Source organism: Peromyscus californicus, unplaced genomic scaffold (genome assembly GCF_007827085.1).
Source record: "Peromyscus californicus insignis strain IS unplaced genomic scaffold, ASM782708v3 Scaffold_16__1_contigs__length_79575227, whole genome shotgun sequence".
Classification (NCBI taxonomy): domain Eukaryota; kingdom Metazoa; phylum Chordata; class Mammalia; order Rodentia; family Cricetidae; genus Peromyscus; species Peromyscus californicus.
The window spans coordinates 28,460,644-28,487,533 of record NW_026294458.1 but is presented as its reverse complement, the minus strand read 5'-3'; the positions used below and the strand labels follow the sequence as shown (position 1 = coordinate 28,487,533).

Sequence of the window (26,890 nt, the reverse complement as noted above, 5' to 3'; positions counted from 1 at the left end):
GTCCCATCTGTCACTTTTTATTCTTGGTCTCCAAAGTGGGATACAAGCTCCCAAAGGTGACTCTGAGCAATTCCATTGTGGCCCTGAAAGTAGCAACTCCCTCGGCATTCATTTCTGTCAGGAGAAGTAGGGCATAAGTCAGCCACTAAGATTTAATCCAGGAGCTGGCAGTGATACTTCTGGGCCACAGAACAGTGTCCCCAGTCTGCACAGTATCCAAGATATCTCTTGGGTGGAGAGGCCTTGTCGGTGGGGACCCTAACCACTCATTCATTCACTCCTCCGCTTTCTTGTTCTCTCTTAAGTGGATTTTCAGATTATATTATTTAGTTTTAATTAAATTACCTCTCACAAAAGGGTAAGTGGCTTAACGAGGTGGCTGCGCGGGAACTGGCGTAAAGAGAAGGCTGATAATCTAAGTGCATGCAAACAGAAAGGAAACAGTGGAGCTGACCTTTCTGTGACCACGGGCGGAGGGGAAAGCTTTGGTAACGCAATCACATCTCACGAGAAGTCAACAAAATAATTAGCATTCAAGCGGACTGTTTGAGAGAGATTATGGCAGTGATCCTGCCCCCAAACAAGCCTGTGTCAGAAGTTATTAGCTAATGATTGTAAAACAGGATTACAGAGTCCTTCAAATATGTTTAGACTTACCTACTTAATTTTTTTTAGATCTTCCATATATATATTGAACTGATGAATGAGGTGTGTATTAGAGACAGTTGCCCATACATAGTATCATAAATTAAAAAATGGTGGTAGACCACTATTCCAGAAAAGTCTTTCCAGTACCTGATTCGTGATGTAGCAGCCTCCACACCAAGCACTGCTTTCCCACCGCTCAGCTTTGCCTTTGTTTGTTTGTTTGTTTGTTTTGAGACAGGGTTTCTCTGTGTAGTTTTGGTGCCTGCCCTGGAACTCACTCTGAAGACCAGGTTGGCCTCGAACTCACAGAGATCCGCCTGCCTTTGCCTCCTAAGTGCTGGAATTAAAGGCGTGTGCCACCACCGCCCAGCCTCAGCTTTACCTTCTAATAGAGACATCTTCCTCTTCCTGACATGGATACCCGCCCCCCACCCCCAACAGGCTCAGTCCAATCACCACCACATTCAGAAAGCTTTTCCTGAAAATGATCTCATTTCCCATCTTCCATTTGTGACTGACTCCATTACCAGCCAGGTTTTTAGAATAAAGAAGCCTGAGGTTGGCCCATGAAACTAATTCCAGAACTTGAATGGTTAAGAGCAAGGAAAGGTTTATTTCTTCTAATATCACATCTTGAGCTGCTTTCTTCTGTCATATAGCTGTGGGCTCTGAAACACGTCACTTGTGGTCACCACACCAGAAGAAACAGACCTGGCTCTCTAGCTCATGACTGGCCTGGTCCAGAAATGACATATGACCTATTCATATTTTACTGGCCATCACTAGTCACATACATGACCTTCAATTAGCTACAGAGGAGTCTGGGAAATGAAGAAGAGCTCAAGTGTATTTGCTGCGTACTAGTAAATTTATATCCCAAATTTGGCTGTTTCCTTTCCTGTGAAATGAAACCATGTGTGACAGTTCACAATGTCTCTATACTATCCGTATGAGGCAGATTACAGCAGTATATTTTCCCCCCAGTGTAAACCACAGTACATGTAGATTTTGAATAGGCTCACACATAAAATCTGGATAAAGACTAAAGGAGAAATATGCTTAGAAATATGCTGGCTAACGCATGGCTCATTATTTGAGAACACTTGACCGTCATAATTGTCCCCTATTTGACAACAGACTGGCACTGCACATAGTGGCATATGCTTGTTACCCCAGTACTAGGGAAGCTGAGGTAGGAGGATCTCAAGTTCAAGGCTGGCCTGGTCTACACAACAAGACCTTGTCACACACACACACACACACACACACACACACACACACACACACACACACACACACACACAAAAGAAGAAAAAGAGCTAGAGAGATACCTTAGTTAGTAAACTGCTTGCAAAACCCAGAAGGACTTGGGCTTGAACCCCAGAAACCACATTTAAAAAAAGTTGAGAGTAGTGGTGTACACTCAACACTGAGAGTGGGAGACAGTTGGATCTCTGGGGCTGCTGGTTAGTCAGACTAGCTTATTTAGAGGTTTTCTGGACAGTGAGAGACTCTGCCTCAAAAAAAAAAAATGGATGACTTCTGAAGAACAACAGCCGAGATTATTCTCTGGCCTGTACATACATATAAACACACATGCACATGCAAACCCACACACAGATTACCCCACCACCACACAAAAGGGAGATAAAGGGAGGGGGAGAGGGAAAGTAGGGACGAGGGAGGGACCAGAGAGGTCTAGGTAGATGTTTCAGATATCAGTCTAGAACTGTGCTGACAGATGTAGCAGTCGCCACCCCTATACGATCCCTTAAAGCAAACCTAAAATCTTGTTTCGTTGTTATATTAGCAAGATTGCACGACTTGATAGGTGGTCACTTGTCACCTGTTGTTTGGGGTCGCACATTGTCATTATCTTACAATTTTTGTCATGGAGGGTTTGTATAGTGAACTTTAGGAGATTATTCTAGATTTAGTACGCTTGTGACAAGAATCATGAAAACTGCCATGTAGAGAGTTACTCCCGGTCTAGAGGGATAGCCCAGTCTGTAACGTGCCTGCCACACAAACATGAAGACCTGGGTCCAGAGCTCCAGAACCCATGTGCAAAAGCTGGGCTGAAGGTGGGTGGGGTGGTGGTACACTTCTGATTCTCTAGCACTGAGGAGATAGGTGGATCTCCAAAGCTCATTGGCCAATCAGCCTACTGGATTTGAAGAGCGTCTTGCTCATTGCAAGACCCTGCTTCAAAAACAGAAGAGACGATAAGTGATCAAGATACCAGTCTCAGGTCTCTAACTGCACACATGAACACACACACTAAGAAGTACATACATCAAATATACAGGCATCTCACACACACACACACACACACACACACACACACACACACACACACACGTCACTGTGACAGATGGCAATACAGACAATATTATCTTTATGCGTAAGGAACCAGATGTAGAAACAGTTATAACCAGTTCTGAAACCCTGCAGGGGATGGTGCTGGATACTGAGATGAGCACTGGATTGGGATTCTGAGACGACTTGTAGCTCCAGTCTCCTGGCTTAATTAACTGGGAGATTCAGTTGCCTGGAAACACACTAGATGTTATTCTAAGCCATACTGCATTTTTCCTGAGGTCCTTCCAATTTAAAAATGTTTCCTTTTAATTAGGTCTGTGGGTAAAGCACAACATTTTAAGTAAAAATAAACATTTTTTTTTTACTATATATTTTCAAGGGTGTATACGTGGTGTTTTGGTAGTATTTTTAAAATTCCTTCTCCTAAATCTCTCTAAATTAGCATACTTGTCTCTCCAAGAAATAAATGTTTGTGATTTCTAGGACCTCCTTCAGCATGATCTTTTGTATAGGGGTTCTACTCTCTTGAGACCTGGGTTACCAACACTTGCACCCACTTACTTCTTGTCTGCACCCAGGATAAGAAACGCTTAGCTCTGCCTTCACAGACCACTGGGAATGGGGAATCTTACTCTATAAAATGGGAAGCCTGTCAAAACACGCACCTTGGCAGATACACTTAGTTGTCTAGCCTTTCTCAGCCAGCAGAACAAAAGGCTCTGTCAAGTCTCATTCTTGCCAGTCACTTGTTCCTGAGGAGTCTTATGTGGTCTGCTTGATTACCCTCTCCTGTCACTGGTACAGGCCCAGGCCCTGCAGAGGACCTGCGTCTGAGCCGGCGAGGCAGAAAGAGAGATGGCCCGTGTGAAGGGTCTCTCTCTTCCATGGGCTCAGCCAGCCTCATGGGAAGTGGTGGAACAGACTGCCTCCTGATGATAGACTTTCGGTTGTTTGTTATTTTCTCAAAAAAAAGATAAATAAATATTCTCAGGCCACAATTTTTCTTTCCTGGTCTCAACCCCAAAGACGTGTGCTGCGCTGTTGCTTTTGGACAGCTTCAGAAACGGCTGTGAGGAGTGGATTATTTCAGTGGGAAACATGGATGTCAGGAGTGAAGCTGCTCAAGACAAAATTTTTTGTGCAGATCATTCTTTAAAATGGCGAGTCACTAGTCCTCAGGGACTAGAAATCATGGCAAGAATTCATTTTCCCATTTTCCTGCTTTAGAGATTTTAAACAGTTCTTCTTTTTCTGAGAAAATGCATAAAAAAAATAAGGTGGGTCCAGACATATTTTTATGTTGCCAAGAAAAATAACAGGCCTTGCTGGTGTCTTCCTCCAACTCTGAAAACATCTCACTTGTTTCACAAGGAGGCAAAGTCACACCACAGTTAGGTTCTCCATCTCAAACTTTGCATATATATACATATATATGTATATTTATATTCCTATCATATATATGATAGAAGATAGATAGATAGATAGATAGATAGATAGATAGATAGATAGATAGATAGATAGATAGACTGGTAGATGATAGATGAGAGAGAGATAGACATAGATGTGTGCATATGTGTTTTAAATAAGATTTTTTAATGCTCATACCTTTGAAATTGTTACCCAATCAAGTATAGAAGGGACTTTACTCTAGGAAGCATCAGTAAAGTGTCCACAATACACAACATGGGAGGGTCTGGGCTCTGTCACCACACTTCCCAAACCAAACAGACAAAACAAAGAATTTAGGGGGCTACAGTTCCATGGTAGAGATCATGCCTGTCATGCGTCAGACACTGGGTTCAATGCCTAGCTCTACAAATGAAAAAGAAAAAGACAAAGTAAAATAAATCTAAGCCAGGCGTGTTGGATCACACCTATAAAACCCTGTAAAGTGTTGAGAAGTCAAGACAGAGCAGCCGCTTTGAGTTCAAGACCAGCCTGCGCTACTAGTAAGCTCCAGGCCAACTTGAGCTACAGCGTGAGACCCTGTAACTTGAAACTCAGTTTCCCTAGTCAGCCAGAAAGAAACTTCAGTGCTACACAGTCTTTTCTGTTGTTGCTGCCCCTTCCCCGCAACCCCGTCATAATTCTACTTTTACAAAATGAGACCCCAGAATTCCCTTTGGGGTCAGCTAATTCATGCTTCCCTCTCCTCTCTCAACTCCCCTACTACCTCCTCTTCTCCTTTTTCCCTTAAAAAAAAAAAAAAAAAAAAAAAAAAAAAGCAGGCTGGTGGCTGGCCGCAGTAGTGAGGGCTGTTTCCATTTTGAAGTGTATAAACTACCAAGGGTGCAGAAGTAACAGGAAGTGTTTGTCCTGTCCTCCTAAAGCAGCAGGAGACTTGGGCTGAGTTTCCTCAGTAAAACCTTTGTCCGTTTTACAACCCAAACACCTCCATGCACCCTGTGCCAAGAGGAGAAACAGCCCTTGGCCCACCTCATCCGCTTGCTTGCTTCACATTCATATGCCCTTTCCCTTCTCCCTCTCTCTGCCCCCTCCCTGTCTGTCTTTCCTAGGCTGGGAAGAAAGTGGTGCCAGTCTCCTTAAGGGGATGGGGAAACTGGGGCATGTCATGAATGAGTTAGTTCCCTTACAAAAGAAATCCTGTAACTAGGAACTCATGCACAGTTCTATTTTAATACATCATCTCATTGGGAAAACGTTGATTGAGAATTGAAAAAGAATGATCTGGAAAACAGAAAAGACACAGAAAGTTATGCTTTTTAGCAAGATGTTTCTCCTAGAAATCACCATCTGGCCGTACTCTCTTTCCAACTCTGTTAGAAAGAAAGAAAGAAAGAAAGAAAGAAAGAAAGAAAGAAAGAAAGAAAGAAAGAAAGAAAGAAAGAAAGAAAGAAAGAAAGAAAGAAAGAAAGAAAGAAAAAGAAAAATGGGTACACAGCCCTGATAGGAAAGGTAGGGAAAGACTTCCATAGTAGCAGGAAACACAGGGCTCTGGAGGCAGCCATGTGGCTTCCATCCAAGGCACACAGTTTCACAACCATGAACAATTATGTTTCTGGTACTCGGTTTCGTCACCTGTGAAGTAGAGATAATGGTCCCCACTTCACAGGACTGGTGTGCCCATGAGAGGACTCATCTTGTGCAGAGCTTGGCTGGCCTCTGGAGCAGTAGCAGGCAGACACTCTCTCACCTGCCTGCTGTCTCCAGCAGCACTCACATCCTAAGCATGAGCTCCACACGCTCCATGAGTCTCCCTTCATAAGCAACAGCACTTTGATTTATTAGGTTATTAAAACAGGAACAGAAAGTTTCTACACTGCAGGAAATTATTGAGACTGTCAGAAGTGGACTTTTCAAACCTTCCTTAAGATTTTTCTGTCAAACAGGAAACATCCCTGTCTGCTCCTAGGACAGTTGAGAGGTCTTGTAGGATCCTGGCAAACGGTGGGCATGAACATCAAGGGGCAAGAACTCTGTCTTGAAACACACCATGAGCCTCCCTCATTGTGGGTTGGGGCCGGAGGTTGTTCATTGGGTGGAGCCCATGTGGTCTTCTGCACCCTCATAGTAACCAGGCTGGACCAAGCCCAGAGCCAAGGGGCCTCAGAAAAGCCAAGGATCTAGGCAAGTCTCAAGCACAAGGCAAGAGACTGTGGCAGGGTTGGGTCAGAAGGCCTGAAATGCCCACATAAGGCAGACCTGTGGGCAGCCAGAAAGCATGGATTGGAAGCTCAGGAAAGCTCTCCATCAGGAAGCATAGTCATTCCCTCCACATTTCCAATGTGACTAAGACTTGAGAGTCACTCGTTAGATCAATTGTTGTAGAATTACATTTTGATCGTAGGCCACTCTCTCAGAAATATTGAGATCACTATATCGCCATAGTGATCTTTACCATAAAATTTTTTTCTTTAGTTGTGTCAAAATTCTCAGCTTAACCTTTTAAACAAAGATTTCTTGTATAAGAACGTTGAAAATGAATCATGCTTAAGGCCCAAGCTTCTATGACTTTTGAGGTTAACCGTATCCCTCTCACGGCTGTAAACCTGTAACCTTTTGAGAATCTCAAAAATAAGACTATGAACTCTGTTTACAGTCAAAATATCATCGTGGCTGGGGAGTTGGCTAGAGTTCAGACCCCAACATCCGCATAATAAAGGCAGGTGGGAGTGGTGGCCTGTCTAATCTCAGTGCTCAGGAGGTAGAGATGGGATGCCCAGAGCAAATTGACTAACTAGGTTCTCTAGATTCACCAAGCCGGCCGGCCAACTCTGGAGAGATCTTGCCTTGGTAAACACACACACACACACACCCACACACACACACACACACACACACACACACACACACTCGAAGGACGGAAGGAAGGAAGGAAGGAAGGAAGGAACTCTATGAGCAGTGTAATGTCAGAAACCACAGAACTTACATAAAGGGCTGTTGGTAATATGCTTGAACACTCCTCTCTTGAGAGGCCCACACTCGTGTCCTGAGTGTGTAACACTTTCCCCTCACACTAATCTCTTCTGTGATATTCTAATGTTCCTGCTCACACCCACATTAAACCCTTGCTTGTAAGCCACAGGAAATGGGACAGAGACAGGGTGTGTCCAGTCAGTAAAATACTTGCTGCTACACAAGCATAAAGACTTAAATTTGGATCCCAGAAGCCACACACAAAACTGGCACAGTGGTGTGTGCCCTCTACAATCCCAGTCCTGGGGAGGCAGAGACAGGGGCATCTCGGGGGCTTGCTGCCAGCTGGTTTACACTATTGGTGAGCTCTAGGGTATAGTTTTTTGTTTTGTTTTGTTTTGTTTTTTAATCTTTGTGGGCCTGCCACCCAGCTCTCAATAAATACATGAAGACTTATTATTACTTATGAATACCTGGCCTTTTGGTTTGTTTCTAGCCAGCTTTTCTAACTTAAATATTCCCATTTCTCTTTAACTACATTTTGCCCTTGGCTTTTTACCTTCCTTTATTCTGTGTATCTTTCTTTCCTTCTTACTCTGTGGCTGGCTGTGTGGCTGTGTGGCTGTGTGGCTGCGTGACTGTGTGGCTGTCCCCTGGTGTCCCCCTATTTTCTCCCTCCTCACTCTTCTCTAGATTTTTCCTCATATTTATCCTCTCCACATGCCAGCCCCACCCATCCTTTCTCCTGCCTAGCTATTGGTTGTTCAGCTCTTTATTAGACCAATCAGGTGTTTTAGGCAGGCAGAGTTACACAGCTTCACAGAGTTAAACAAATGCAACATAAAAGAACGTAAGTAACACATCTTTGCATCATGAAACAAATCTTCCACGGCATAAATGAGTGTAACACATCTTAAACTAATATTCCATGACACTAGAGTTTTGTTGTTGTTGTTTTGGGGGCTTTTTGTTTGTTCGGTTTGGTTTTTTTGAGACAGGGTTTCTCTGTGTAGCCCTGGCTGTCCTAGAATTCTCTCTGTAGATCAGGCTAGCCTTGAACTCAGAAATCCACCGGTCTCTGCCTCCCAAGTGCTGGAATTGAAGGCGTGCGCCATCATGCCTGCCTGAGCTCTAAGTTTAATGAGAGACCTTGTCTGTAAAAAATAAGTTAGAGAGCAATGGAGCAAATGCACATGATTAGAGGGGTGGTAGTCTGCCACTCTCTGGTCACCAGAACATTGTCTTCTTGTTCCTGGAACTCTTTTTTTTTTCCGTTTTTTGAGACAGGGTTTCTCCGTGTAGTTTTGGTGCCTGTCCGGATCTCACTCTGTAGCCCAGGCTGGCCTCGAACTCACAGAGATCCACCTGGCTCTGCCTCCCGAGTGCTGGGATTAAAGGCGTGCGCCACCACCGCCCGGCTCTGAAAATCGTTTCGATGTCTCTGTCTAATAAAGGTGTTGATCCATCTTCCTTATTTGGTAATGCTACAGATATACCAGCGTAGAAACAATGCCTTGTTTTGGGCAATAGTAGAAGAGTGTATTGGGATATGCAGTTGCCTTTGTGATTTTGAAGAATCTTTTAAAGAACCATAGCTATAGGAATAATAATAACTGTGGGAGAGGAGAGATGAAGGCGTTAGGCAGTTGTTAAAGGGTAGCTGATGGTATATCAGGCAACTGGAGAGGCAGTGTGGTCAGAATCCCCAGGGGACTATCGTCCCAGACAGAGATTGCAACCCTGTGCATTATGAAGGTGGAAGCCCCAGAATTCCAGCTCTAGGGGTAGAGAGAAATGGAAGCGGGAAGGCAAAGCTGAAATGAGGCTCTGTGCACTGAGGGGGTCAGAGCTCTGGCTGACACTGTGACCCTCGTCTGTTTTGTGTTTGGGGGCAATAGAGGCTGTTGACAAACTTAGGAGGTAGGTTTGTTCTGGGAATAAAGGAGTTCCTAAGGGCCTAGGTGAGACGTTGGGGGTAGAGGAGACTCGAAGCTTTCAGGAGTTACTGAGAACGTGAGGAACATCTCTCAAAGAGGAACTCAGTTCACTTCTAACAGCATTGCCCAACAGCATTCTGCACTACGACACGGCATGTCACGTAGCCATGGATACACAGCTTCTGATAGTGAACAAGAAGGATGCTTTTTATCTGTTCCAGTGTCTGGACTCACCAACATAGATACTCACTGCCCCTACCTGGCCCTTCCATGGTTCTCAGCCCCTCCATACCTTGGGCTCCCCTGTCCTCGCTGTCAGTCACGGTCAAGGTTCTAGCACTGTTTCCATGATGAAATTACCTCCTAACACGGGAGAGATCCTGATAAGACTCATCCATCAGATAAGAAATGTCATGAAGAACCTCTTTGCCTGCAAGTGTGATGGAGTTGGGTTGAGGGATGGGCCAAGCCCCAGATAGTCTCACCATGGCCATGCTCCCAACTTCTCTCCCAACAGGGCTTCAGAGGACTGCAGTGTCTCTACAAGGCTCACGCGTGGCTTATGGGACTTCGGCTGGGAACCCTCTGTGACACACCATACTCTGTAGGAGGATGACAACGTGCAGGGGAAAGTGGCCTATGGTTACGCCAGTCTGGCTCCTCTTGGTCGCAGCCGGCTGCCTTGCTGATTTGGGTGAGTGTTTTCCTTCTGTTCCCAGCCTGCCCCTCCGGGAAGAGGGCTTTACCTTGATGTCAGATGGGAGCCTGAAGCAGCTTAGTGTCCTCAGGGTACGACATCTCTATTGACCTCCTGGCTGTGGCACACTTGAGCACACAAGATGAAAAGTGATCAGGACAATGCCATATTGGTTATAGTTTTGTGTTTTAATAATTTCTATACTACTAGTGGAGGGTGCATACCAATAATAGCTGCCTGTAGTATGCCTTTATTGTATGAGCCCAGGCTAGGCCATTTGCATGCTCAGCGAGCCTTTCGACAATGCTGTGAGACAAAGCATTACTAGCCACAGTTTGCAGAAAGGCCAGAATTCCACAGCTCAAAGCGGCGGCACTGGATTCAGCCAACGTCTGTCCAACTCCAGAGCCTGAGCTTTGGCCTTTATACTGCCTGGCTACATAGCAAAGGGACTTTCTAGTAACAGGTAGGGTGGGGAATGGGGAAGGGGAGCTGAGTTTTCCGAGAGAAGAGCAGTTCACCTGGGTGCTGAATCCTTCCTGGGTGGCTTCTCAAAAGATGGTGGCAGCAGTGGTTTCCTAGGGGAGCTCTGCTCCAATATTGCTGTGTTGTTATTCTTTTTCCAGATGAAGTTCCCCAGGTCACTGTCCAGCCCATGTCCACCGTCCAGAAGCTCGGAGGAACTGTGATCCTGGGCTGCGTGGTAGAGCCACCGTGGGTGAATGTAACTTGGCACTTCAACGGGAAGGAGCTCAATGGCTCGGATGATGCTCTGGGTGTCCTCGTCACCCGTGGGACCCTTGTCATTGCTGCCCTCAACAACCACACTGTGGGCCGGTACCAGTGTGTGGCTCGGATCCCCGCAGGAGCTGTGGCCAGCGTGCCAGCCACGGTGACACTAGCCAGTGAGTCTATTTCTTTGCCACACTGTGTGGCATGGCCTCACCTCCTTCTCCTACTGTCTCTTCTCTTTCCTCATATTTCCATAATCGCAGCATTCAAGGGACCACAACTGCTGAAACTTGCCACAGTCAAGTGGTGGCTGCTCAACAGTCTTGGGGCCTGTGGTGTCCTGGAGAACTTTCCCCTCTGAGCAGGGTGATGTGTCGAGCGTCTGCAGGGAGTGAACTGTTCTGGGGGCCCAGAATTGGTGCCTCCTCTCTCTTTGGTCAGTTGTTTCAGTAGCATATGACCGCTGCTGTCTGAGCACGACTTTTTACCTCTTACCCCCCCTCGTCACAGTGGTTTCAGTCAGGGGTTTTTTTGTTGTTGTTGTTGTTTTTTGCAGGGCTATGGAGAGAGAGAGCCTGTGTACTCCAAACTTGGCCTCAGCATATTCCTAATGCCTGGGATATAAATTATTTAAAATTTATTGTGATGATGATGATGATGATGATGATGATGATGATGATGTTATGATGTGTATTGCCACTGAGTGCAGGTGGAGGCCAGAGGATAACTTGTGGGGGTCAGTTCTTTTCGTCCACCATGAGGGTCCCAGGAGGACTGAGCACAGGTCCTCAGCCTCACTGGTAGGTGCATTTACCCACTGAGCCATCTGACCAGACCCTAAATATAAATTCCCGAAGAAATGCAAAGGAAACTGCTTACTTACTGGATAAAGAGAAGAGAAATAAGGAAGAGGCGACACCCACTCAAAGCTCACACTCTTTCTTTGTATCTTTCTTTCTTTCCTTCTTTTCAGGGGTTTGCGTATCTTATATTGTTGCTCTCGGTGTAAGGTAGTTGACTGAAATCATTGTCTGTAGGCATTCTGCTTGTGGTGATGTTGAATTAGTGTTATCTCTCCTCTATTGTCTGTGATTATTATGTTAAAAGAACGTATGTCCTCAGGCCGATATATGGAAGCCAAGCCAGGTAGTGGTGGCACACACCTTTAATCCCAGCATTCAAGAGGCAGAGGCAGGTGAATCTCTGAGTTTGAGGCCAGCCTGGTCTACAGAGTGAGTTCCAGAACAGCCAGAGCTACACAAAGAAACCCTGTCTCGAAAAACCAAAAAGAAAAAGATATATATATATGTATGTGTGTGTGTGTGTGTGTGTGTGTGTGTGTGTGTGTGTGTGTGTGTGTGTGTACGTATGGAAGCCAAGGGCTAAGTGGCCTCCAACCTCCCACTCACCCACTCCACACACACAAAGAAGTGATTCTGGTGGACTCAGCACTTCCTGCCACATGGTCTTTAGGACTGCTCACATTTCTTTTATGCTTGTGAGAGTGAGACCTAATTTTTACAATGACTTTGGGAGTGTATTTTGAGGATCCAATAAACTAAAGTAAGGGTCAAGTGACTTGATGGTCATAGCTGGATGAGGAGCCTCATTCAGGACAGGTAATGCTAACTGACACTCTGTGTACCCTACTCAACTCACTCTGTTAGGCCACATGGTAGGGGAGGACAGTGTGACACACTGCCTTGATATGTGATTGCCACTAGATGTTCAATGTCCTATGCGCAGGGCATTTGCTATCTGACTTTCAGTCCTTCGTTCACGAACCCTTCATGACAACTACTAATCAAATGCTTTCCTCAGTTCTCATTCTTGGATGCTTAGCTTATGGCCAGGGAACAAAGAATTGCTTCCATCTAGGACCCTTTCCCCATGAATTATAGGAAGTAGGGAAACTTGTCAAGACTTTAGGCATTTGGCTATAAACTTTGAGATTTCTAGAACTCATGTTCTCATAACTTAATAGTGTCCTTTCATCCCTGACAAGCTTGTTTTGGGCTTCTGTGTCACCATCACCATTGGCCTCATGGTTAATGTGGTTCTCAGAAGTGAGCTGTCCCACATTATAGGTCCAAAGGAGAAAACTTCTGCAATGTGGATCTATTGATGTCAAATGAGGTCACAGAGGTGTGTGAGATGTGAGCCCTGGAAAGAGCATGTTAAGGAATAGGGAAACAGACGAGCAAGGGAGAAAGGCTCCTCCCTGCCTCTTGTCCCAGATCCCTAACAGGACGTCACTGTGGGAAAGTGGAACAGAGCTGCTGGTGGTTCTCCTTGTTTCTTAGGAAATATCAAGAATTTCTGCTTTTTCCTATAGGGAAGAGTGTCTCCCTGAGGGGCCAGGTTGACATTGAGATATATCTGTCCCCACCCTACTCTCCTAGACAGAAAGAATGCCATTGAGTCTGAGTGTCAGGTCTCTGGGAGTAAGCTAAGCGCTGGGCAAAGTGCAGCTAGGTACTTTTCTCTAGCTGGGCTTCAGGGTGGGTAGGGGGATGTAGGAAGGCTTAGAGGAAGGGGTGGAGATAGATAGGGAATCATCTCATCCCGTTAAGAGTGGCTGAGATCAGAACCACACTTCTTGGCATCAGACATTTCTGACTTCCTCTGTTACCGATTTTAAAATTAGAATTGCCCTATAGAAAGTTTGGAATATGTAGAAAGCAATGTAACCCTTAAGTCTGTCATCTTCTGAGAAATATGCAGAGTCTGGATTCTGCATATTATTATGTTTTCTTTAGATTTTTCTGATTGCTAATGAAGGAATGATGGCTGCTAAGACACATTGGATTATGAAAACTGCTGGATTAAACCAACCGATATATTTAAAAATAAAATAAAATAAATGGCTAATATAAATTTTTTAAAAAGTCTGCCATCTTCATATAACCATGGTTGTCATTTTGGTATATACTCTTCCAGTTTTTATCCATACCCATATATTTATGTTATTATAATATGGCTAAGTAATACATATTCTATTCTTAACTTTCCCTTTGGCATTGTATGATAAGCATTTTCCTTTGGCCATATGATAATTTACCTTTTCTCCTTCGATGAGTATAAAATGCATACAATAGAGTGCAAAAAGTCTGCCTCCTAAGTGGACAACCAATGAGCTCCTGCATATGTGTATATCATGTAACCATGGCTCTAACACATCCTGTTGTGCCCTTAGCGAGCTCACTCATCCTCCCTACAGCAGGATTCTTCCATAAGGGACTGAAGTATTTCCTGTTGCCGAGCAATTTCCCAATTGCTCATTATTACAAATAAGACGTACCTTTCAACATCTATGCCTTAAAGGGGCATCTAGGAGAGAGATTCTATCTGCAAATGATTGGCATGTGTCTGTAGAAGCTCAATACACTCTATAATTGTCTATCCAACCTCACGGGGGGCCAGCCTGAACCTTTTATTGTTGGGAGAAGTGGGAGTTGGAGAAGAGATGGTTTAGTTTGGACCTCTCTGTCTGATTCAGTGCATCTGTGTGAGGAGGTTCGATTCACGGTCTTTATTTAAAGCAAAACAAAAACAAAAAACAAAACAAACCCTGACTGCTGCTTTCTTTGGTGCTTGAAGGGATGTGTGGTTGGAATAGAAAGGCATGTGCTAGAGTGGAGATGGTCTCATTTGGAAGCCAAGAGCTATTGGCTTGTCATTCAGACGTGCATCCAAAGTGAAATGTTTGGGCCTGACCAGAAAAAAGAAGTTGGAGAAATGGGGTGAGGGAGAGTGTGAGGGTGGGTATCCTGCAGAGGAGGTAGTCAGGGGAGGGGAGCTGCAGACTCCCAGGCTTGGAGAGGGCATCACTAGGCGGGCAGGAAGGCTGGTGGGGGCCAGAGAAAGGGGTGCTATCTTTGGGCTAATGCCACGGGGAAGTTTGGCCCGGACTCAGCAGTTAGATGAGTTAGTTTCTGAGAACACATTCCTGAGCAGAATGGGGCTCTGTTTTGCTGATTGGCTGTTGTACAAGGAGACTGCTCTGTAGATGGGATTACCAATGGCACCCTCTGCATTCAGACGAAAGTAAGGCAGGTCAGTGCCGGCGCACACACATGCACACACCGCACTCAGCATTTAAGGCCTGTTTGGGGACCTTCCTTCAAACATTCATCTTCGCACAAAGCCAAGTGCTGTTCAGCCTACCTGGAAACATGCCACCTCCTGGCTTTGGTCTAGAGACCACTGGGAGTTTTTCATGAGAGAATCAAGGATCCGGCCTGAGGATTCAGGGATAGAGAGGCCCCTAGAGAACTGTCCTGGCCCAGGCCTCTGGTCCTCCTGGGTTGGTGCTGGGAGGTGGATTTCTTCCCGACCAAGTAGCATCAGCTTATGGATTTTGGTAAAAATGGAACTAGAAGTTGAGAATTACCCCACGAGTCTCACCCAGGTCTTCCCCACCTGCCCTGCCACGTGGGCGGGAATCATTCACTCTCCCTGTGCCCTGTGGAGAATTTTCTGTATTGTTTAACCTAACCTTGCTTTTTGATAACACTCTCCCACCTCTAATGCCTCACTTCGGGTCTCCTGGTCTGACTCGATATTTGAAATGCCTTTTGAGCTCCTTCCTTCTTTAATCCTTCCAACAAACTTTTTACTAGGTGGCTACAACTCCATGTGGCTGCACCAGCAACTCCCCCACTCTGCTCCAGAATCAGCAGCAGATAGCCGCCAGGGAACTCCAGGTCTCTTCATGGGCCCCAGTTCTACCTGTACGGCTCTGTCTGGGCACACGGCTTATTGGGTAATCACAGTAGCTTCGTGGAACTGACATGAGACACGAAGGCCCCTCTCTGTTCTCTACCTCTAGGAATCCGCACAAACTCCTTGTCTCTACTACTTTTTTAAAAGTCAGTTCTTCCAATTCTTCCATCAGCCAACAGCCACAGGGTAGTTAGGAATTGATCATGTGACGACTGCATAGCTACCTACCAGCTAATGTGTAGTGAGGCGGGTGGGGCTTAGTGTTCTTAATTTGAAGGTCTTAAGTTGAAGCTGAGATAACTGGGAACTGTTGCTTTCTCTAGAGCCTAGGAGTGTGAAGTCCCAGCAGACCACTGAATAGTCCTATCTATGTCTTTAAAAGCCAGCAGGAAAGCTAAGGATCTACTTAGGCAGCTGTCTTGATGATTCCATCTCTCTCTCTCTCTCTCTCTCTCTCTCCCTCTCCTTCTCTGGGTTCTTTTTTTTTTTTTTTTTTTGAGACAAGGTCTCTATATAATCCTGGCTGTCCTGGAACTCGCTTTGTAGACCAGGTTGGCTTCAAACTCAGAGATCTGCTTGGCTTTGACTCCAGAGTGCTGGGATTAAAGGTGTGTGTCATCATGACTGCCTGGCTTGAATGTTTATCTTAATGCAAAGCATAGCTAGCTTTAATTAGTCCTCAATCTTTATGGGCCCATAAACTCTGTTGAGCCCTCAAAATGTCCTGGATTTCAGAATCAGATGGAGCTGTCCATTGGAGACAAGGACTCGGGGACTTTATTGTTCCAGCCCCTCCATGTTAGTGAGGTTTCTCTGGAGGAACAGAATGTGTAGCATGAATCTCTGTATATATAGAAAGGGCATTTGTTAGAATGGCTTACAGGCTGTGGTCCAGCTATTCCTACAATGGCTGTCTACCAAAAGAAGGTCCAAGAATTCAGTAGTTGTTTAGCCCATGAGGCTGGATGTCTCAGCTGGTCTTCAGATATACACCCAAATCCTGAAGAATTAGGCTTTAGCACCAGTGAAGGGACTTGCTAGACACAGTAGGAGCAGGCAGGCAAAGAGAGTGCAAGCTTCCTTCTTCTTTATATAGGCTGCCAGCAGAAGGTGTGGCCCAGATTAAAGGTGGATCTTCCCACCTCAAAGATCTGGATAAAAAGTGGCTCTTCCCACTTCAAATGATTTAATTGAGAGGTAATTCCTCACAGATGTGCCCAGCCATTTGGGTTTTTGTTAATTCCAGATGGAGTCAAGTTGACAATCGAGAATAGCCATCACACCCTCCCAGAGGATAAAGGCACCAGCTTCATGCGACCTTCTTGGCTTGGCACCTGCATGTTGTCAGGAGTGGCTTTGGACACATTTTACAATTTCATTAACTCCTTTATTTATGAAGTTCGATTTGCTGATATTTTATTTGTGATATATACGTATATATCATATCTCGATTCTTACTTTAAATTCTGTTTTACACGTATGCTGTATTTACTAGCCTCTTTCAACCTTTTTTTTTTTTTAGAACAGAGAGGTAGCGAGGCTAAAAGTAAAGGAAGTACGCAGGCTAACCGATCAATCCCAAGAACTTCTTCCATTTCCGGCCGTCACTCTGACATTCTCACGAGAGCGTTTTCTGTGGCCTTGATTCATTATCGAGCCGCTTTGAATGTAGCGCCTTCCTCAATCACTCTCAGCTTAACATCTGCTTAGCTGTCCTCAAGGGCTTCAGTGAGGCAAACCGGAGCCACTGAGGGCATCTTGGGAAAGTGCCAAGTGTGCCTTCCCCAGTGCTGACTTCTCTATTTGGGTGTTACGGAGGCTGGCGTCTTAACAACTGGGTTGTGCTCAGTAAGATCTGGTCCCAGTTTCTGAGGCCACCTCTATCTAATGGAGAAAATGACCTTCCATATGGCAGTCCTCTAAGCGGTCCGACAGAAATGTGAACAGATTTTCATGAGAACTGAGAGGCTAGCCATGATATATTTAAATTTGGGGAGTGGGATTACCGGGAAAGACCTAGGAATTGAATCCTGAAGAATGTGTATGAGACTACTTTTATCTTGAATGTTTTGAATCTTTACATTCCATCCTCAAGCCTTTAACATATGGTGGACAGACCTAGGGACAGTTTCTGGAATGACACAGACTCTTCCTTAGTGAACACTACCAAATCTTTTAGTTTTTATTTTTCTGTGTATGGCCTGCACATACATGTGTATACCACGTGCATGGCTGGTGCCCAAGGAGACCAGATGAGGGCCTGGGATCCCCTGGAACTAGAATTATAGATGTTTGTGTGAGTGCTGGGAACTGAACCTGGGTCCTCTGGAAGATCAGCCAGTGCTCTTAACGACTAAGCCAGCTCTCCAGCCTTTGCCAACTCCCCAAACGTATGACCAAATTCTTAACCTAACTCAAGTTAGTTGGATTACTTAACTGTCTCTTATTATTCCATGCCATCCTCCACTCGAATTTTCTCACTGTTTTTTTTAATCTCTTTTTGCCTTTGACAAATATACATTCTGTAATTCAGAAAGGGGTCCTCAGGGTTTTTCCTGCAGTAGCATCCCTAACCCCCAACACACACCAGTCTGGCACAGGCTGTGCGTGATTCCCAGAGAAAACAAGAAGGGGCCATTTGCTCCAAATTAGAAAAAAAAAAACGCAGAGCAGCTTGGCTGACTTGTGGAATCCTGGGCACGCCCTTTGCTTTGGGATGAAGGGATGGCAGAGGAGAGAAGAACTGGGGGAGAAAAGAAAACACAGGTGGCCTCCTGAGCTGCCCCAGGAGGGGAAGGCAGTCTGCAGCTGAAGCCAGGCCAGGCAACTCCATGGCAGCCAAAGCTTGAGAGGGAGAACTGGCTTAGTCTGAAATTTAGTGCTTTTCGTAGTAAATGATGTGTTTGACTTGGCCAGGTGAGCAAGAAAAGCACCCAAAGATCTTCAGACCCAGAAGGCGCCAAGGAGCTGAATATGTTAGTTAAAAAAAAGAAAAATTAAAAAAAAAAAACAGCTCTAGGTCCAAGTCATAACTAATTTCTTCTGTTTTCAGGTAAACAAGGCATGAATTTATCTGATAAGAATTTGCTGATATTCTGGTAGAATCTTCAAATGGTGTCAGCAGTTTGTTACAAGCATCTAGACAGACCTATGCTGTAAACTCTACACAGAGCATCTTACTTAGCAGCAGATATCTATCCGAGATAGTCAAGAGTCCAGTTTTACAGTAGTCACTATTTACCAAACTGAGCTCAAGTCTGTGGTGTCTTTTACCAAGAACACGTTTAAAAACTCACATAGATGGGACTTTCTTTGGACCGCCAGCTCCCAAATAATAACACGGAGACTTATTAAGTATGAAGGCTTGGCCTTAGCTTAGGCTTGTTCCCAATTAGCTCTTATAACTTAAATTAACACATTTATTAATCTACATTCTGCCACATGGCTCATTACCTCTTTTCCATACTATACGTCTGACTTCCTCTGCATCTCACTGGCGAATCCCCACCCCGCTGATTCCTCTCAAGTTCCTCTCTCTCCCCAGAAGTCCCGCCTATCCTCTCCTGCCTAGCTATTGGACATTCAGCTCTTTATTAAACCAATCAGAAGGTACCTTGGCAGAGACACATCTTCACAGTGTACAAAAAGATTGTCCCCCAATAGACTCATGACACCATCACACCCAGTTCTCTGTGTACTCAGCCGCGTATTTACACACTTACACAAAATCGTAGGTCCGTTGTCTAAGCCAAGAGAAAAAGGGAGGGCCATCAGAAGGCTATTCTGCTGAAGACTGGAGGGAGATTGATTAGTTTGGTTTGAAACCACTGGGTCACTTGGCGGAAAGATGCAAAATGGCTCCTGTAAGATGAAAGGAGACAATCTAATGGGTTTCTGAGTTCCTTCACATTCCATTTTTGGTATATGTAGAACATTTAGTGATGTCTACTTTGATCTTACTTTTAGACTTCCAACCATTTCGGGATCTGATGACCAGTTTGAGAATTAGAAAATACATCTGAAACCATCACTTAACAGAGACAGAAAATAGAAGAAAAACAAACAAAATCCAACAATCTGCTGAGGCAAACGGCAATTTTTCCTCTAAAGAAAATGGTGCTAAGCCCAGGGGTGGTGGTGCACGCCTTTAATCCCAGCACTCAGAAGGCAGAGGCAGGCCGATCTCTGTGAGTTCCAGCCAGCCTGGTCTACAGAGTGAGTTCCAGGAATACACAGTGAAACCCTGTCTGAGCAAACAAAAATAACAGAAAAGAGAAACTAAATGGTTTTTGTTTGTTTATTTTGTTTGTTTGAATGGATTGTAAGAAATAAAATATTGAGTCAGCAGAGCAGAGTATTCAGTCTGTAGGAATTTCTCTGCTGACCTGGGTCTCAATTCTAGTAAGATGGTGATAGACAGAAAAGTAGATTATGAAGCAATTACTGTAGGCACATCAAAATGTCAAGACTTAGATTTTAACTCTTATTTATTTATATGTATAAATATTTTGCCTGCATGTACATCTTGTGCACCATATGCATACAGTACCTACAGAGGCCAGAAGAGGACACTAGACCCCGACCCCCCTCCCCTCACTCCCAATGAAAATTAGAGATGTCTGTTAGCTGCCATGTGGGTGCTGGGAATGGGACCTGGTCCTCTGGAAGAGCAGCTGGCACCCCACAGAAGAGCTTTTAGAAAAAAAATGGAAGCCAAAAGTATAGGAGGATATTAAATGCCATGGAGGGCTGGCAAGATGGTTCAGTGGTTAGCCCCACTTGCATGCAGGCCTGGTACTTGAATCCTACAAGCTGGTAAAGAGGACTGACTCCTGAGAGTCGTCACTGTAGCACATGTACACACACACACACACACACACACACACACACACACACACACACACACTGAATAAATAAATATGTGAGAAGAGAAGGAGATGGTCATCGGAACCTTCAAGGGAAAGCCAGTGCTGGGGAGAGCTGCAGCCCTCACAGGTGTGTGGGAAGAAAGGAGGAGCACATGAGCCCCTCTGTCCCCAGGACAGTGGTCCTGTCTCTCCAACCTGGAATTCTGTTTACAAGGATCATGCTAGAGAGCTCCGCCCCCTTCAGAGCTGCCTGGCTCCTGTATTCACTGTCCTCTCTCCCTGCGCTGGCCACCAGCCCTGACGAAGACCATGCTGGGATCCAGCTCTGCCTCTGATGAGTCCAGACCACCAGGATTCACATGAATTTTCCCATTGCTAAGTTTATATTTATATTTGGATGATCAGAGGAGTATGTGTGATGTGGGTTGTTGGCAAGTAAATCTTTTTTTTTTTTTTTTTCATCCTCTCTCTCTTTCTTCAATGTATTTTTTCCAAACTATTTCATCGGGTCCAAAAGAAACTTCAGCTCTGTGCGCCAGCTCCACCTCACAGAAGCACTGAAGCCAGATAAATGGGGGTGGGGTGGGGTGGCTGTAGACGTCTCACGGTGCATCTGGCCGCCAGACTCAGTGGAGACATGGCTCCATCTTTGACTTGTCTTTGAGGATTAATCATATTTCATGTTCCCTTATGTCTTTAAAAAATATTTTTAATTGGTTCAAGCCAAAAAAGAAAATTCCTAAAGCCTTAAGCCAGTTTATTGCAAATCATTTAATAACATTGCAAAACAGTTTTTTTTCTTTCTTTCCTCCTCACACGCCTGCCGCTTTATGCCTTTTCTCTCCTCACCCCCAATTTTCTCTCTCTTGTCTTGACTATTATTTCTTTTCCTGCCCTTAGTTCCCACTCCCCAACCTCGTTCATGTCTCCTCCACTCTTAGCCCTCCCACCTTTCCAATGCGGGGAGCCACACCTCAACTGGGGAGAAACAAAACAAAACCAAGATTTGACAGCTAATCTGTTTGGCAGATGCAAACCCCCCCCCCCCCCCCCCCTCACCCATAGAAACTGTTTTTTATTTAAATAAAAAGCAGCATAGCATGCCTCCCCTTCATCAGAAACTGTGTTTGAGAAATTTCATGTCATGTTTCCATGACTGTCGGGAAAGAGTTTTGTTTGGAGCCAAAATTATTTGTACAATTGGATTGGCAGGGGAAAAAAAAAAAAATTCCCAAAGAGAGCAAACATATTTATTCACTGTCCTGGCCTGCCAAGGGAGGCACAAAAAGCTTGCTTCTCCAACTTCCTCCCTAAATTGCATGCAGCTTGTGGCAGCCTGGCGTAGGCTGTTGGTGGAAGAGGAGAGGACGAGGCTGGGGTACCACTCTGACGTTGATCTTATCTATCTCACCGGTTAGAAGCTTCCACCGTCCAGGACCTGTCTTATTTCCTTTGCATTTTCTGTGGTGCCTGGTATAATTCTAACTACCAGCATGGCTGAGTGGCGGCATCCGCGATGCTTGAAGGGATGGATGGCACTGCACTAAATGCCTGCTATAGAAAATATGGTTTGGGAGTTGGGGATTTAGCGGTAGAGCGCTTGCCTAGCAAGCACAGGGCCCTGGGTTCGATCCTCAGCTCCAAAAAAAAAAAAAAAAAAAAAAAAAAAAAAAAGGAAAAGAAAACATGGTTTGGTCCCGCCTTGTGAGTTACCGTTGTTTAGTGGTCCCTGGGTTCGATCCTCAGCTCCAAAAAAAAAAAAAAAAGGAAAAGAAAACATGGTTTGGTCCCGCCTTGTGAGTTACCGTTGTTTGGCTTAGTGGTCTGTGTGCCCTGGCTATCCACTGGTGAGCGCGCTTAGTCATTTCCTCAAATGCTCAGCTTCTGAGAAGCCTGCCCAAGCCACGATAGAGCCCAGATGCCCGGCTCCCTGACCTCACGAGCACCGTCCACTGCAGCTTTGCTTGGTCCCCTATCCTTTGCAGATGGCTTGTGTGGTTTTCCTCTTGCAAAGTACTTTATTTCAAGGCTCATCCGCGGGTGAAGCTAAGCAATGGTATCTTAGATGACCGAAGGAGTGAATGCGGTGTGTGACTCTGTGCCCACCGACAGAGCAAGCTCCACACTGCCGGAGGCCGCTTACTGAGGCAATGCCCCGGACCTTCTGCCTTCTTCGCTACCATACCCAAGTCCTCCTGTGAAAGCTGTGAACCAGGGATTCAGCCAGAGAAAGCACTCAGTACCTTTACTTCCTTGTCCAGAGTGACTGAGGTGCAGGGAAAGACCACGGGGTCAGCCTCTCACCGAGTCGTGGTGCCATTGGCATAGGCTCTTCCCAAGCTCCGTAACCTCAGCCATAGACACAATAAGCTGCCACAGGGGCAAGTTGAGGCTTGGAGGCCATGAGAGTTGGGGAATAGAATTAACAGTGAGCCCAGAAATTTGGCCATGGCCCTGAGGCTGCTAAGTATCCCGGCAGCTTTGCCAAGTGAGCCCCATGCGGTGCCCACAATCTGGTGGATCCCATCCAGACCCCAGCAGATAAGTTCGGGCTTGTCGTCTGATCTCTGAGAACGCGGGAGTCCGATGGGACAGGACCATGTGCGATAAACACCTGCATGGCCAGAACACCAAAACTGTTTGAGTCCTCAGCCTGGCGCACAAAAGGTGGGGGTGTTGGTGACTCGTACAGCACCCAGCAAAGGCGCCATCTTTTCTGCCCGAACAGAAAGAGCTTTGATTTACCACCACAAGCAGGGTGTTCAGGGAGAAGACCTAGTGAAGAACCTCTTGGAAAGTTGGGGTTTGGGTTATATTAGGAACATGGAGCTGAGACCCCAGGCACTCTGGGAGCACTCTGAAAATGAGGAAGTAAGCCTTCAGTTAAGATTTGACAGTTTATACTGAGCATGCGTAGACATATTCCTCCAATTTTGTAATTTAGTTCATAGTTCTAATTATTATTATTATTATCATTTTATTATTTTGGTTTTTTGAGACAGCATTTCTCTGTGCAACCGTGGTTGTCCTGGAATTTGCTCTGAAGACCAGGCTGGCCGTTAACTCAGAGAGATCTCCCTGCCTCTGCCTCCCAAGTTCTGGGATTAAAGGTGTGAGCCACCACCATCCAGCTTGTTCTACTTACTATTACTAGCTTCTTATTAAGGGCAGAGCGATTTGGAGACTAGAAAGTGGTTAAAAAGTTCAAATGGACTCAAGACCAAATGTGCCCATATGTGCTTTTCACATATGTACCTCAACAACAAGGAAATGCTTGTAAATATCCTTCATATGCTTTCTTGTTTTTTCCATGGCCAAGAGAATTTGGGCCTGACATTCCCATTAAGTGGAAAGAGGAAGTATAGAACACACCGCATACACATTGTGCATTTGGAGAAACCTAGGCATCTCGCAGAACCTACATGTTGGAATTTTCAGTTTCCCTTCGGAATCTGAGCTTTTCAGGGGAAGGAACCGGGCAGGGCTCTGTAAAGAGCCCAAAATACTGTGAGCTTTCTCAGAAAAGACAAAGTACTATGACAATAAGGCATGTTAGTAACCTCAGAGGTGGCCCCAAAGACCAGGGCTTTAGACCTGTGGAGATCTGAGAAATGAGTAGGTCTGCTGGACAGTTTAATGAAGTAGCTGGAAGAATGTGCGGAGAGCGGATACAGAAGGAGGGTGTGAGGGAAGGTAAAATATTAAAGCTGAGAAAACATTCCTGCGATGCATTTCTCAAGCACACAGGCAACAGGCAAGGACAGGTGTCCTCTCAAGCCATTTCCCATGAAACTTGACCCACCCTTCCGCCAACAGAGGCCTGTTAACCCCATTTGTAACTGAAGGGCCTGCCCTTTATTCCCAGTGAGGCATTGTTGAGGGCCAGGAAACTGCTTTGCAGAGCCTTGGCCTGGGAACAGGCTGCTCCCCTTCATATGAAGCCAGCTGGATACCTCTGCATGTGCCTACTGATAGCTGACTAGTGTGTTACTGATCACGGAGTCTCCTCCATCTCTGGCCTCCTTCCTGCCCAGAAACACAAGGAATATGGGGCCCTGATTTTTATACATCATCCGTCACTTCGTTACTCTGCCTTTGATCCCTCAGTGAAACTCGAATTTGTCTGAAGCAGCCAAACTGGGGGTGATGGAAGCCGCAGTTCAAGACTTAAGCTTAGGAGGCCCAAGGAGGGGGCAGCAGCGAAGACCAAAGTGTTGTTTATTTGTTTGGAAGCCAAGAAGCCTGGCCTGCCAGTCAGCCCTTATGAGGAGTGGGGTACCCAGATGAGGTGTCCAGGGCCCTGCCCACACGGGCTGTTGTGCACATGTTGGCATCAGAACAAAGGGAAAGTTGGGCTGCCTGGCTGACCAGTGCCCAGCTTCATGCCTCCCTGAACGCACAGCCTTCTGTTTCTACTCTAGCAGCTGTCAGAGGGTACAGTGAGAGCCAAGAGGGGGCTTAAGGAGGCCCCAGCGCTCTAGCATGGGGTTGGTGAGGTGGGTGCCTGGTGGAGCACGCAGAACCGTGCCTGGATGAGCCTTCAGTTGTAGTAGGCAGGAGCCTGGGGCCATTATGATGGAGACGGCTTTTGAGTGCCAAGCTCCTTTCAGTTGCACATCTGTCTTGCAAAATGATCTGCACGGTTTAAGTATGTTCTTGCTGCAGGCCATTTTCCTTGGGATGATGTAAAAGAAGGGGGGGGGGGGTTGTAAAAAAAACAACGCTTGGTGGGGTAGCTTTAGATTTATTAGACCATGGAGGAGAGTGCTTCTCAGTGCCTAGGGAATTTTCCAAATGCCTCTGAAGTGCAGTGGCTCACAGCTCACTTTGTGGGGAGCTTCCTGACTTGGCAGGTACGAGACTCTCTACCCTGAAGGAGGATTAGGGCCTTTGCCTGTTTTCAGTGAATCTCTTTTAAAGGAGTGCCATTACCAGTGTTCAGATGCAAACTCATTCATCATCTTAACCAAGAGGCTCAGCCAGGCCCCAGTGCAAAATGAAAATCCTTCGTTCACATGGGGTTAAGGATTTAAGGTGGTTTAGCAGTTAAGAGCACTGGTTGCTCTTCCGGAGGACCTGGGTTCAATTCCCAGTCCCTACATAGCAACTCACAACTGTCTGTAACTAATTCAAGGGGATTGGATGCCCTCTTCTGACCTCCTAGGTGCCAGACATTCTTTTTCTAAAATAACTACCCTTGCCACACGTAAAATGCTCAAGGGACATTTGTGTTAGGACCTACCTTGTCCTTGAGCTCACAACATGAACCAAGCTTTGTGGGAGAATTTGGGTTCGTAGGCAATATAAATGGGCATCTAACTTGTGAAGCTTGGTTCCCATGATATTAATTCATTGACCATTGACTGTCAGTGGGGGTCAAGACCCAAGTCAGGTTCAGAGGACATATATGAACAAACCTTGGCCCCTGTCCTTGAAGAGTGAGTGGTTTAACGCTGAAATGAAAGGGATAATGATCTTTTCATAAACAACCAAAAAACCAATGAAAAACACAACCAAATAAACAAACAAACAAAAAGCAAACAGTGGGCTTTCTTCCCTACCGTGGCCTGACTGACAGCTTCTACTAAGTAGGCAGCCTCCTTGACCTTGCCAATAACTTGGTCACCAGTTCTCCCTGTGGTGACTATAGTTTATTTGTGGCAGTTATTTCTCATGTTTTGTGAGAAATCTTCTTTCTGCCTACTCGGCTTTCCTTTTCTGAGTGGTCCATGGGAATACATTGCAAGCAGGTAGAGTCTTGCAGAGAAATTTCAGGAAGCCCAAGGCTTAGAGACTGAGCAGAGTTTGGGAATTATCTGCACTCTGAGAGGGGGCCTCCATGGCTTCTTTGGTACCACACTGAAAAGAGTGTCTGGGTAAAATATTTTAGCCCTTTCTTTGTGTTCTGTTAGCTTTATTCCTTCTCTTAAAATAGATTCCCTCTACAATCCTGAAAACCCAGCTTCCTGTTCAGAATGTGCTTTTGTTGTAGAAATGCTCCAGCTTTTCAACAGCATCAGTGATTTGGCCCATGCAAAGAAATTTGTTTTTTAGACACATGAACTGTTTGGGAAACACTCTGCTCTTGCTCCAGATGGGTCTCCGTTCTCTCCTAGTTTAGACCCGGTCCTCCCACAAAGCCTACACAGAAGAAATGGCCACGGGATGCCAGAGGACGCTGAAGCCTTGTGTCAGGACCCTTAGCTCACTTCAGATTCCACATTGGGATGCCACCTGAGGTGTCCTAGTGTCTTGGGAGATCCCTTGTCACCTAGGAGTATCATTAGGGCATCCACAGAGCCCCACCTATCACCTATCAGAGAGGCTTAGTCATTAGTGACTGTAGATTCTGGGCAGCGGCATCTTGGCTATGACCATGGTTGGTAACGGAGTCACTTTTCACTGTGAATGTGTGAGAACCTGGGAGGCTGTTCTTGACGGACCTGGAGGAAAACATCAACATTTCTTCTCATTTTTCTCTTCACTCTCCATTCTCAGAGCCTTCTGACAGTTGTGCTTGGACATTTGTGCCCTGGGCATGACCCATATCCAGGACAGCAGAGTAGGACCACCTCACTCTTAGT

General features: G+C 45.6%; 1 protein-coding gene across 6 annotated transcripts in view; it reads left to right on the top strand.

Annotated features, from left to right (window-relative positions):
* The window catches only part of Boc (BOC cell adhesion associated, oncogene regulated), a 76,564-nt gene that overhangs the window by 28,215 nt on the left and 21,459 nt on the right, over positions 1 to 26,890 (top strand). For all 6 annotated transcript variants that reach the window (XM_052740787.1, XM_052740782.1, XM_052740784.1 and 3 more), the window contains 2 exons: positions 9,802 to 9,978; positions 10,608 to 10,886. In XM_052740787.1, coding sequence (XP_052596747.1) covers positions 9,897 to 9,978; positions 10,608 to 10,886 — 361 coding nt within the window. In that variant the 5' untranslated portion in view covers positions 9,802 to 9,896. The remainder of the gene's footprint in view (positions 1 to 9,801; positions 9,979 to 10,607; positions 10,887 to 26,890) is intronic.